This window comes from Ochotona curzoniae, unplaced genomic scaffold (genome assembly GCF_017591425.1).
Source record: "Ochotona curzoniae isolate NIBS_2020 unplaced genomic scaffold, NIBS_Ocur_1.0 contig_456, whole genome shotgun sequence".
NCBI lineage: Eukaryota > Metazoa > Chordata > Mammalia > Lagomorpha > Ochotonidae > Ochotona > Ochotona curzoniae.
Window position 1 is genome coordinate 59,980 of NW_024466329.1, and position 12,798 is coordinate 72,777.

Genomic DNA, 12,798 nt, shown 5'->3' on the forward strand with positions numbered 1-12,798 from the left:
GATGATTAAGGGTGCAAAACTTGGTATAGTGCATTAAAACTCAAATAGCATTTTCAACCAAACCAAATTCCATTAGCAAATAAGTCAAATTATTTCCAAGTACACCTTTAGTTATGAAGAAAATGTTTCCTGTTTCTAAAAGATAATACAGACACATCTGTTAAAGTAATTTAAAGTGTTGGTTCAATTCTATTATTGAACAAGAGTTATAATTTATTTCCATAGTAACAAAGTTAATTATAACCATAGCAAACATAAGTCAAACTGAATCTTTCACTAAATTAAAAATGTGAATTTTATAACAAATCTGAAGCCCTAAGGGAAAAAAAAAAAGATTGCACTAACCTTGGTCAAATATTCATCCATGCTGTTATTTGACTGCTGTGCTCCTGAGACAGGAATCACCAAGTTCTCTTTCACAACAAGATCTCTGTTGAGCACTAAGTTGTTCTCAGGATTCCCACAGCAAGGCACCTCTGGGACAGGCCTCACCGTCAGAGCACTGAGCAGTGATCTCTTCAGTTTCTTCTCTCTACGAAGGTCCTTGCTCACTGCTGCTAGTCTCTTCTTAGTGCTGTGAGTGGTTCAAAAGACACTTTACCCAGTTGACCCTAGTGATCCCTAAATGTCTTGCATTTTAAAAAGATTTACTAATTGGAGAAGCAGAGTTACAGACAGAGTGAAGAGAGACAGAGATACATCTTCCATCCACTGGTTCACTCCCCAAATCACCACAATGGCTGGAGGAGTTGGCCCAGGCCAAAACTAGGAGCCTGGGCTGCATCAGGACCTCCCATGTTGATGACTGGAACATCTCCTACTGTGTAGCAGGGAGCTTGTTAAGCACAAAAGCCAAGATCCCATGTGGGCACTTGTTCTAATCCCGGCAGCTCCACTTCCCATCCAGCACCCTACTTGTGGCCTGAGACCCTGCACCCATGCGGGATACCAGGAAGAAGTTCCTGGATCCTGGCTTTGGATCAGCATAGCATTGGCCATTGCGTTCACTTGGGGAGTGAATCATCAGACGGAAGATCTTCCTCGCTGTCTCTCCTCTTCTCTGACTTCACAATAAATAAATAAACCTTAAAAAAAAAAAAAACAAAGAAGAAGAAGAAACACAAAAGCCAAGGCTCAAACCAATGCTCATGTGGGATGCCAGCATCAGAGACAGCAGATTAAGCCACTGAACCACAGTGCACAAAAACAGGTGGAATTTTCCATTAAACAATGTTTCAATGCAAAATATGTCACAGCACGCAAGTAATATAAAGTTTACAGGTTTGTAAATTCTTCTAAGGCAGTTCATGTGCCTTTTCTATTGAACAACTAAAATAAGCAGGAGTAACAAATGACTGTTAATGATGTATGGCTGGCCTAGTGACTCTTGCTTAGAACATCTTTATTTAGAAGATTCTTTTGGGTGAGGTCAGCAATATTGATATTTCAGACTAATATGAGAGATAATGAACATGTTAACTATAGGAACTATAATAACCTTTTATTCACATAAATATATCAACACATTATGGTCAACACATTGAATACATACTAAAAGTCTTTTAAATATTTTTTAATGTTTATATTTTTCTATTTGAAGTATATAGAATTAAAGGGCCAGGGGATGGAGAGAGAAAGGAGAGAGAAGAAAAAGGAGACAGAGAGATTAAATCCATATGTGGTTCCACTACCCAAATGCCTGCAACAACCAGAATTGGGCCAGGTTGAAACCAAAAGCCTATAATCCCATTTGGGTCTCCAATACCCATGTAGGGTGCTAAGCAGTGGGATCATTATCTGGCTCCTTCCATCTTTCCCACAAGAAACCGGATCAGAAGTGGAAGAGCTAAGATTCAAACTGGCACTCTCATACAGAATGCACCCACTGTACCACCATCTAACCCTCAAAATCTTTGTAAAAAGGCTAGAAACACTTGTGTATTTAGTTAAATTAGATCAGAAAAAATAAAATTCCTCAAACACATTTTCAAGCATTTGTTTTTATCACTTTGCAGTTCATCCTTTACCTTGGGAATATAAACATTTGACACTATAGCCATTTAGGGTAGCAACCTCTTGGGCAAATGGTTAGTTAAGCTGATGACAAAAAAGATCTAGAGCAGCCCCAAAGGCAATTAGCTCGTTAGCCATGGTATCAAAGGTGGCAACTAAACTTTCTGTCATCTACTCCTCCTCACACTGACAAAGGTTCGGTTTATTTCTTAAATTCTTTATTTGAAATACAAAACAAAACAGGGCTGGTATTGTGGCACAGCATGTGAAGTTACGCACTGTGACGCATCCCACCTGGTCACTGGCTTAAGTCCTGTATGCTCAACTTCTGATCCACATCCCTGCCAATGGGCTTGAAGACCCTGGCTCCTGGCTACAGTCTACCTTGCTTTGGCCATTGTAGCCACTTGAGGAATGAACCACTGAATGAAGATGTCTCCCTCTCTGGCTCTTCTTCTTTGAAGATTTATTTATTTTTGTTGGGAAGTTGGATATACTGAGATGGGAAGACACAGAGAGGAAGATCTTCTACCCACTGATTCACTCCCCAAGTGGCCACAACAGCCAGAGCTGTGCCATTCCAAAGCTAAGTGCCAGGAATCTCTCTGGTTCTCTCACATGGGTGCAGGATACCAAGGCTTTGGGCCATCCTCAATTGCTTTCCCAAGCCATAAGCAGGGAGCTGGATGGGAAGTGGGGCTTCCAGGATTAGAACCTGCACTTTAACAGTTAGGTCACCACAACAGACCCTCTGGTTCTCCTTTTATTTGACTCTTTCAAATAAAAAATATCAGAAATAAAGAAAATAAGGTATTTGTTTACTTATTTACTTCAAAGACAGGGAGAAAAGGAGAGACAGAGAAGACTTACATTTGTGGGTTCACTCCCCAAATACCAGCTACTGCCAGAGGCACACCACAACAAAATCAGGAGTCAGGAATTCCATCAAGTGTCTCCCTAACGTGGAGGTGAGTCACTTTGATTGTCAACTGCCTCCAAGCCTTAGGAAATGGATCAGAAACAAAAGAAGGCCTCCTTCTGCAGCATACTGACATTGGCTATTCAGGCACCTAAATGGCAACCCAAACTGCCACATTGTAATATTTGCCCCAGGGTTTTATTGTTAACCATTCTATGTTAATCTCCCTATTTCAGGAGTTGGCAGACCAGGAAGGATAATTTTTCTCAAGGCACCCTTCAGTGACAACACCAAGGATGACAATTAGAGAACATTAACTTACTCTGGCTTCTGGGCCTTTTGGCTAAGATCAAGTGTGAGAACATTAACTTACTGAGGGCCAGATTGTGCCAAGAACAATAGTTGCACTTGGCATTTTGGATTTGAGTCCCGAGACTCTGAAAGACATTTAACCTAATATTAAGTGTCTTATTATCTCTTGAAAGAGTGAGCAGCGACACAAATAGAGAGACCTTCCTGGCAAAGTCTCATTTTACAAGGGCTTACAACAGCCAGAGATGGGCCAGGCCAAGCCAGTTTTCTGAAATCCCATCTGAGCCTTCCAAGTGGTGTCAGTGAGCCAAGTATATGAACCAATATTTGGTACTTCCTTAGGTGAACATTAACAGGCATCCAGAACAGAAGCTGAGTTACTGGGACTCAAACCAGGTGTCTGACATGGACTGCAAGTACCCAAGAAATCACCTGAGCACTGCACCAAATATCCAGCTCTGGATTGAAATAATTTCCAGCAGTATTTAGTCCACTTAGAATTCTTATTCTACTAATCTTACAAGTCCATCTCTAAAAAATGATGGCTTAGAGGTAAATAAATATGCTTAACTTATTTTATAGTATTCACAGCTTAGCTTACTCATTTAATTCACTTGACAATGATCTCTTAGCTTCTAATTCTTCTTGATAGAACAGTTTATATTTTTCCAATTCTGTAATATTAGCATCTTGAGCAGTTTTCATTTTAGAGAGTTCAAATTCTAGATCATTAATTTTGACTTCCATGTGACTCCTTAAGGTAGAATCATTATTCTCTCTTAACTGATTTATATTTTCCTGAGATGCTGACTGTGCCTAAGTAAAATCAGAAAAAATATGCCTTAAGATAATTATACTCTGGATAAATTGTTGCATATTTGTTTCTTCATTTTTCACTCAGTGATTCTGAGAACAGTCTTATAGATGTGAACAATAGATAACATCTAAAATATTTATCTTTACTATACACTGAAGTAATTTTGAGCTACAATAAAACCTGAACTTCTCCTGCTAGTGCTCATATAATTTTATAATTCAGAGAATAAAATTTAATTAAAAATTTAAAAACTGAACAGTGTCACATAAGAGCAATAATTTCTAAATACTGTCTGATTTTATGCCAGCTAATCCTAATAATCAAATGAAAATTATAATTTGGAAAGATCAGCTTGGTTCTAATAATTATGAAACTAAAGAAAATTATAATTTAGAAAGATCAGCTTGGTTCTGATAATTATGAAACTTAAATAGTTAAAATCATTAACATGCTGCTTCTCTTCTAGAAATCTACAAAATATTATAAAGAAAATATGGGAAATACACACAATATCCTCAGGTATATCCAAATCATAAGTTTCAGTGAACAAATTGGACACACTATGAATATATAATTCACCTGTAAAAACAGATTGACTTCTTTTAATCTGTCTACAATGTACTGCCTTGCTTCTTCTTCAACCTCCTGTTTATACAACACTATTTGACCATGTTCTGTCATATTCATTTCTATATAACTTCTCAAGTTTACTACTGTCTGTTTCAATTGATTTTTCTCTTCTTTCAGTTTTTTATATTTCTTTTCAATTGCTTTCAAAGATATCAACTGTTGTTGAAGAGCTTCATTCATTGTATACAGATGTTGAAATTTTGAAGACGCAGTATCCAATTTTGTTCTAAGATCATCAGTCTGCATGAATAAAATAATATAGGTCAGTAATAGAAATATTAGGCTGAATCAGTATATTACAAAAATGGTGAGACATTTTGAAATAAATCCAAAGACAGTAAAATACATTCTATTAATTCATATAGTAACCGTGAGCTACTTATTCAATATTTCAACAAAGCAAAAACCACCAAGAATCACAAAATGTATTCTTTTTTCTCATTGTATCTGTCATGTTTCCTTTGTGTTTGATCTTAAATTTGTATTTCCTATCATTGTTTCAGGTCTTTCTCATTTAAGATGATTCTAAGTTACACTTAAAAAGGGGGGAGAGGGGATAGCACTGTGGTACATCTGGCTAAGCCGATGCCTGAGATTGCTAACATCCTATATGGACAACAGGCTGGGGTCCTGCCTGATCTTCTTCCAATCAGGCTCCCTGTTAATGTGTCTGGAAAAACAGTGGAAAATTGCTCAAATCCTTTGGCCCTGGCATCCATGTGGGAGACCCAGATAAAGTTCCAGGCTCCAGGTCTGGCACAGCACCAGCCAGATCCTTTAAGAAGCAAACCACAGGATAGAAGATATCTCTGTGTGTTTCCCCTTCTGTCTGTAGCTCTGCCTTTCAAAGCAATACATAAACCTTTAAATAAAGAAAAGCATCTACTGCTTATATTAATATCACAATAATATCAGAACTGATGAGAATTGTGCTATAATAATCACACATTTGCTCTGAGAATCTAATGGATTAATGGATTCTTGTAACCTGTGTAATCTACACAAAATGTTTTACTCCTTCCTTTCTACCACTTTCATTCACCATATTCTAAAAAAGATGTTTTTGGGATTTTGTATTATTTTATTGAAGTTGCTGTCAATAAATGGTTCCCTGAATAAGACTGAAAAACACTAGATATTGTGAGTAGAGATTCTAATGGCATAATCCTTTCTCTGGACTGCAATTGACTACATCCCAGAATGAATACAATGACTGGACTGGCCTAGTCCAAAGCCTGGAGTTTCTTCCAGATCCCCCAGGTGGGTACAGGTTCCCAAGGATTGGAACCATCCTATGCTGCTTTCCCAGGCCATAATTAATAAGCTGGATTGGAAGTACAGCAGCTGGTACTAAAACGGGTGCACATGTAGGATGGTGGAACAGCAGGCAGAGGCCTAATTTACCACACCACAACACTGAATTCCATTTCAAACAGTAATCACTCTTGAGGAAAATGATCTATTATATTTTCTGGTGGATATAAGATGCAACATGATTCCTATGTTCTCTAATAAGTAATATTAGTAATGCAGTTTTGTAGCTTTTTGAAACTTCTCACAAAATAAGGAATTGTGCTACACAAGAACAAGAAAAAAGCATTGTTAGAGCGTCATTTGTGTGGAATCAGGAAGAGCTAATTTCCTGCAGACCTAATCATTACTGAATTTTAGAAAGGCCAGTAGAATGCTGGATTCAGAACAAGTCTACAACTTTTCTGATATTTCTCCTGTTAAATCCCCTCCCCTTAACATAAACTGGCCTCAGTAAATAGAATATTACAGAACTTCTCTGTGACCTTTTAATGTTACCAAATGTGATGCAGTTCCCAAATATACAAGTTCATGCTTATAGCCCAACAATCAATTTGTGATAACCAACAAACCTCGAGGTGAATAATCAGCCAAAAGCCAATTTCAACTATCAAATATATGAGTGAGTGTTTATATTATTTCTAATCTCCAATTTTAAATCACTGCAGATGATGTCAAGTGAGAAGAAATTAGTGGTTCACCGAGTCTGGTTGAAATTACAGGTTGCACACTAAGTCAAACAGCAAGAGTTCCCACCTGATAAATACCCCAGTAGTTGGGGAGAGCCAGGGACCAGAGCTCTGTCCTTATTCCCCATATGAATGGCAAGGACTCAAGTACTTGAGTCACCATCTGCCAGGGCCGCCATCTGCCAGGGCCGCCACAGGCAGAAAGATGGAATTAGGATCCAGAGCCAGAGCTGGCTACAGCCATCATGCCCAAGCATTCTTCTCTTAGACTGAGGTGCCTTCACCCTTCACTACTGGGCTATACCTGCCCAGTAACTGGGAATTTTGAAGTGTTTCTCTACAATGCAAGGGAAAAAAAAAATCTAGCACAGATCCTGATACTAAATATGAGGAGTCGCCACTTAAACTGATTTAATTTAGTGTTTACATACAGTCTCTTTATCTTATTTTTCAAGGATTTATTTAATATTAAAGGTGAATTTTACAAAGAGAGAAGGAAAGAGAGAGAGAGATCTTTGACCAGCTGGTTTACTTCAGCAATGTCCACAATAGTCAGAGCTAAGCTCATCTGAAACTGGAAGCTAGAAACTTTCTCCCTGGTCCACCACATAGGTGCAGGAGCCCAAGAACTTGAGCCATCCTCTGCTGCTTCCTCAGGCCATAAGCCGAGAACCTGTTCTATTACAGGTTTGGTAATAGAACTGTTGGGACATGAACAGGCACCCACATGGAGTGCCAGCACTAGTGAGCAGAGGATTGGCATGCTACACCACCACACCAGCCCTTGGTCTTAATTTTTACAAAGGAAAGCAGGAGTGGACAATCCTGTTTAGTCAATTACATAATTATGTAGTTTCCATTATGCATGTAGAAATGGGTATTATGGATTACACACACACCAATATTTTGTAAGATTTGATAATGCCCTTCAAAGGCTTATAAACACATATTCATGGAAAGTTAGTTTCCAAACTTATAATGCTAACAGCATTATGTTCCTGGTAATATGTGCTTGGGGAATCATCTCTGCTTATTCACTAATCTCTCCTTCTCTCCTAAATTCCCATTATTGCAAAAATCTTGTATAATCACCTACTTTCCAATATTGACAGGATTATAGCATAAAAGTATTTCAGTCACACAATCTCATAAAAAGTATTTTAGACTTTCAGGAAAAAAAATTTTGAAAAATATAAGAATTTAAACAAAAAGTTTTGTATCATTACTCAGAGCAACATATTCATAGAAATCAAAGGGAAATGTTCAAAGTGGTTGAGCAAAAATTTAAAATATATGAAATGTTATTTTTAGACTACCATGACTTTTAAAATGTTACTACCAAAATAAGTCTATGAATCCAGTTGATTTCTTTTAAAACAAGAGGTTAAACACTAAGAGTGCCAAGAATATGCATATAAATAAAAAAATTTGTATTAGAAACCCTTTACATTCCTAAAATATCTTATACAAAACTGTGACAGGCATAAACTTTGTATAATTGACTTACTGAACTTGAACTTAACAGGTTTTGCTGAATCTCTTTTATTTTGTCTGATTGCTCTTTGATTGTAAGTTTTAACTGCAAGTTTTCACTTTCAAGGCTGAAACATATTTTAATTAATTGTTTCCATATGTAAATACAAACCCAACCACATACATTATTAACATCTAAGATATAATTTACATTCATCCTTGAATGATTTAAAAGTAAATCATTCAGTAACTACCATTTTTCAATGTGTTTTCTGGATAAGCACAAATATAGGGATAACATGGAACATTTGCATTTTAAAATGGTTTAAGGCTGAAAATTTTCTCTGGTTTCACTGATACCACTCCCATACTACAATCATCCTCTTTGTAAATATTCAAGCTATTTGGTGTGCCAGTTTCAATTGTACCTCTCCAAGTAGTCCTGCTTCTTCATGGTTTCTTGTACAACATTGTGATTCTGGACGTCTTGCAGCTGAAACAAAGGGGACAACGGAAGAATTTTATTAATCATTTTATACAACTCTGCTCATGGCTTGCATTCTTCATTAAAACGCACTTAAATTTTGGCCATACAATGTGATCTGCATGTTGCTCAGGGCTGTGTTACACTCTTACTGCTGAGCTGAGCTTTTCTACCAGTGATCTTCTGGCACAGAAGAATTTAAAATAATATTCTCTGGTCCTCCACAGTAACATCAATAACCTTTTTTTAGGTTCAAGAGCATCAGTTATTTGTTTTTAAATTAGACATTATCAGATAGTTACACAAAACTGATCAACTGGACAAAGATTAGAAATCATGTTGTATGATAAGTAATTCTATATTTAGAATATCAAATGTACCATATTAAGCATAGCTTTTAAAAATTGACTGAATAATGATGACTCTGCTAGGGATTTTAAAAATTAACCTAATATTTTAGATGACAAATTGTTTAATTAACCAGTATCTGCATAGAAGCCAGAATGCCACGCAATGAACCTCAGATCTACCAATTACCAACTGTATGATCACAAGCAAATGAACTTCCTATGTCTCTGGATCTTTAGCTGTGTACTGGAGATAAGAATAATATCCACCAAATCAAATTACAAGGAAAGTAAGTTTGTGAGTAAAGGTAAAGTACTTAGCAGAGTGTCTGGTGCATAGTGAGCCGTATTTCCTACTTCCATTATTATTGATTTCATGTTCTTGCTCATTTTGACATTTTGCTTAGATGGCATGGCAGAAAACTGACCCCTTACAAGCTTCACTGATTTGTTTTTCACATTATTGAAATTAGCAACACAAGTGACATGCAGTGCAAGATGCATCCCCAGTACATCATAAAAGTCGCACCCGTTCTATGAGACAGTGATATCCTTTCCAGTTATATCAGCATTCCCTAATAAACTCCTGGCAACTATATGGAGTTGTTGAAGCAAGCACTCAGATGAGTGGATCAATGTTACATCATATGGCACATCAGAAAAGATATAGTTAGGGTTCATGTACTTGTTATAAGCCTCATTTATAATGAGTATAAACTTCAGTATAAAGTGAAATAAAATTTAGATATTTTTGATAGTTAGAAACATGAATATTTGAAAGAAAACTATCTTCTAGGCCTCTTTAGTAAATGTTGTTGGGACAACTGGCTGATAGCCTGTAGAAACAAAAAGATAGACCCACATCTATCACCATACACAAAGATCCAATCTACATGGATAAAAGACCTAAACCTACATCCAGAAACCTTCAAACTCTTGCAAGAAAATGTAGGAAATACCCTGCAAGACCTAGGAGTAGGTTCCGACTTTCTAAGAAGGACACCAAAAGCAATAGCAGTTGAGAACAGAATAAACAAATGGGACCTCATCAAACTAAGAAGCTTCTGTACAGCAAGGGAAACAATCAACAAAGCAAAAAAGCAACCCACAGAGTGGGAGAAGATCTTTGCACACGATATAGGCGATAGGGGGCTAATTTCCAGGATATACAAAGAACTTCAAAACAACCAAAAAACCAAAACGAACAAGCCACTCAAGAAATGGGCACGGGAAATGGGCAAACATTTCACAAAGGAACAAATCCAAATGGCAAACAAACATATGAAAAAATGTTCCAGCTCCCTAGCAATAAGGGAAATCCAAATTAAAACATCGATGAGGTACCACCTAACACCAGTAAGATTGGCCCACATAAACAAGAACACCAACGACGCTTGCTGGCGAGGATGCGGGGAAAAGGGAACCCTACTCCACTGCTGGTGGAGCTGCAAATTGGTACAGCCTCTATGGAAATCAGTCTGGAGAACACTCAAACAACTCAAAATCTGCATACCATATGACCCAGCAATAGCACTCCTAGGAATATATCCAAAACACCTGTTTTACGACAAACCAACATGCATCCCTATGTTCATTGCAGCACAATCAGTAATTGCAAAAACATGGAAGCAACCAAAATGCCCATCAGCAGAAGATTGGATAAGAAAGCTTTGGTTCATCTACTCCATGGAATACTACTCAGCTATTAAAAAAAACAAAATGCAGTTCATTGTGGCTAAATGGGCCCAACTGGAAACTATAATGCTAAGGGAAATGAGCGAATCCCAAACGATTAGATACCACATGTTTGCCTTGATTTAACCTGTAATTTTTGTATGGTTGTTTGTTATTTTTTGAACCTGTCATTGATACTGTCTCAACCCAGATGTTTCGAAGAATGGAACTTGCATTATTTTTAACATATTGTTTACCCAATACTATGTCAATTAATTCCATAATGTTGTATATTGATACTGAGGCCTTGTTGGGGCTTTTAACTGACCGGATCTTTACTCTGTTAGACCTATCTTCAGACCATAGAAGGTCTCCCCAAGAGGCCACTGAACTTATCTGGACAATAAGACGCTGAACTTTATGCTAGGCATGTGTTTGCAAGCAATGAATCTCAACTGAACTTGAACTATGGTTATGCAACAAGGTGGAGGAATCCACCATGGGGGGAGGGGTATGGGAGGGGTGGGGGGAATCCCCAGCACCTATAAAACTGTACTACATAATACAATGTAAGCAACAATAAAAAAAAATTATAAAGCAAAAAAAAAAATTTAGCTTTCACTAACTTTAATGTTAGCACTTATATAATATTTCCATAACGTATTTCAAGAATCCTTGAAAATGATTCACAACGGAAAGTAGCACCATCCAGTATCTTCACACAATGTATCTTCAGAGTGCAGTAATCCGTGAATAGAAAATAAAGTAGCTGTTACTGTACACGTTTTTCATTGCTCTTTTGGTGATAATTGTTCCATTTTCTTGTTGAATATTTTAACTTTTTCTAATTTATTTTAGTTTTGCTTGAGTTTCAGCAAGAGACTTGACAAGAACAGATAAATCTTGCATGCACTGGTTCACTCCCCAAATGAACTTTAGAGATGACCTCTGAGGCTAGGGGACAAAAGTTTCTTCCAGGTCACTCTCATACGGGTTCAGGCTCCCAAGGACTTGGATAATTCTCTGCTACCTTCTCAGACCATTAGCAGGGAGTTGGATTCGAAGAACAGCAGCCAGTACCCCACCCAGTAGCCACACGGGACACCAGTGCCACATGTGAAGGATTAGACCAATAGCCCACCAGGCCGGCCAGAAGTATTCTAAGTTTTACAAACAGTTTCAAAAAAATTTGAAGGACAATATGTAATATAGAGTAACAAAGCTTTTTCAAATACAAAAAATTTTATTTTTATGTGAACATTTTCATTTACTTTTTATTACAATTAAGCATAAAATAACTTTTAAAAGCATCATGGAATTAGAAAATGGTCACCTCAAACTCTACTGTTCAATTGTAAATGAATATAAACTTTTTTGAGAATGATGCAGGAACATTCGATTTTTTTTAAAGTTTCAATTTGATAAACACATCTATAGAAGAATTTACACAATTAGAAATTTTAAAGATTTATAAAATGATGTTCCTTATTATATTAGCAGTATTTTCATAAAGTGGAACCAATGATGGTTCAAATGGCTAATCTTCTGTCTTGCATCCATTCCATAAGGATGCCAGTTCATATCCTGGCTGCTTCATGTCTGATCTAGTTTCCTGTTTATGGCCTGGGAAAATAATGGAGGACAGCCTGAAGCCTTAGGACCCTGAACCCATGAAGCAAACCTGGAAGAGGCTCCTGGCTTGGGAATGTTTCAGTTCTGGTTTTTGAGGCCATCTGGGGGGTGAACCACATGATGGAAAATTTTTCTCTCTGTCTCCTTCTGTAAATCTGTTTTTTCAATAAAATAAATACACCTTTAAAAAACAGCAAAAATTCAACTTGTTAAGAATGAAATTTCATCTTACAGAAACATGTATAGTCATTCTAATTATGATTTTGAAAAATAAGCATTTATTATCCGAATTATCCAATTATAAACCCGATATGTACATGTCCTTTCCAAGAATTTCTCATCACTCATGACTAAAAGGTCCCTTGTATAAAGTATCTGCAGATATGACAGGAACTCAAATTCTCCTGCACGTTTGCAGCACAAAGTAAATAGTTCAGGGCTGCATTTTATTTAACAATTAAGGTATCTGTGCCCCTTGCAGGAGTGTCCGGGTTCAA

At 37.1% G+C, this 12,798-nt stretch overlaps 1 protein-coding gene across 1 annotated transcript; it reads right to left on the bottom strand.

Moving 5' to 3' along the window:
- Positions 1-277: 277 nt before the first annotated feature.
- LOC121160769 (ankyrin repeat domain-containing protein 26-like) lies at positions 278-3,993 on the bottom strand. Its single transcript, XM_040986828.1, has 2 exons — positions 3,846-3,993; positions 278-574 (listed from the first exon to the last, which is right to left on the bottom strand). The coding sequence occupies exons 1-2, from the start codon at positions 3,989-3,991 to the stop codon at positions 316-318; spliced, it is 405 nt and encodes a 134-aa protein (XP_040842762.1). The 5' UTR covers positions 3,992-3,993; the 3' UTR covers positions 278-315.
- Positions 3,994-12,798: the final 8,805 nt, after the last annotated feature.

Coding starts and splice junctions, on each gene's coding strand:
- LOC121160769 (XM_040986828.1), bottom strand. CDS start 3,991: ATGGAAGTCAAAATTAATGATCTAGAATTTGAACTCTCTAAAATGAAA. Junction 575..3,845: donor TTGTCAAGTGAATTAAATGA/GTAAGCTAAGCT, acceptor AACCACTCACAG/CACTAAGAAGAGACTAGCAG.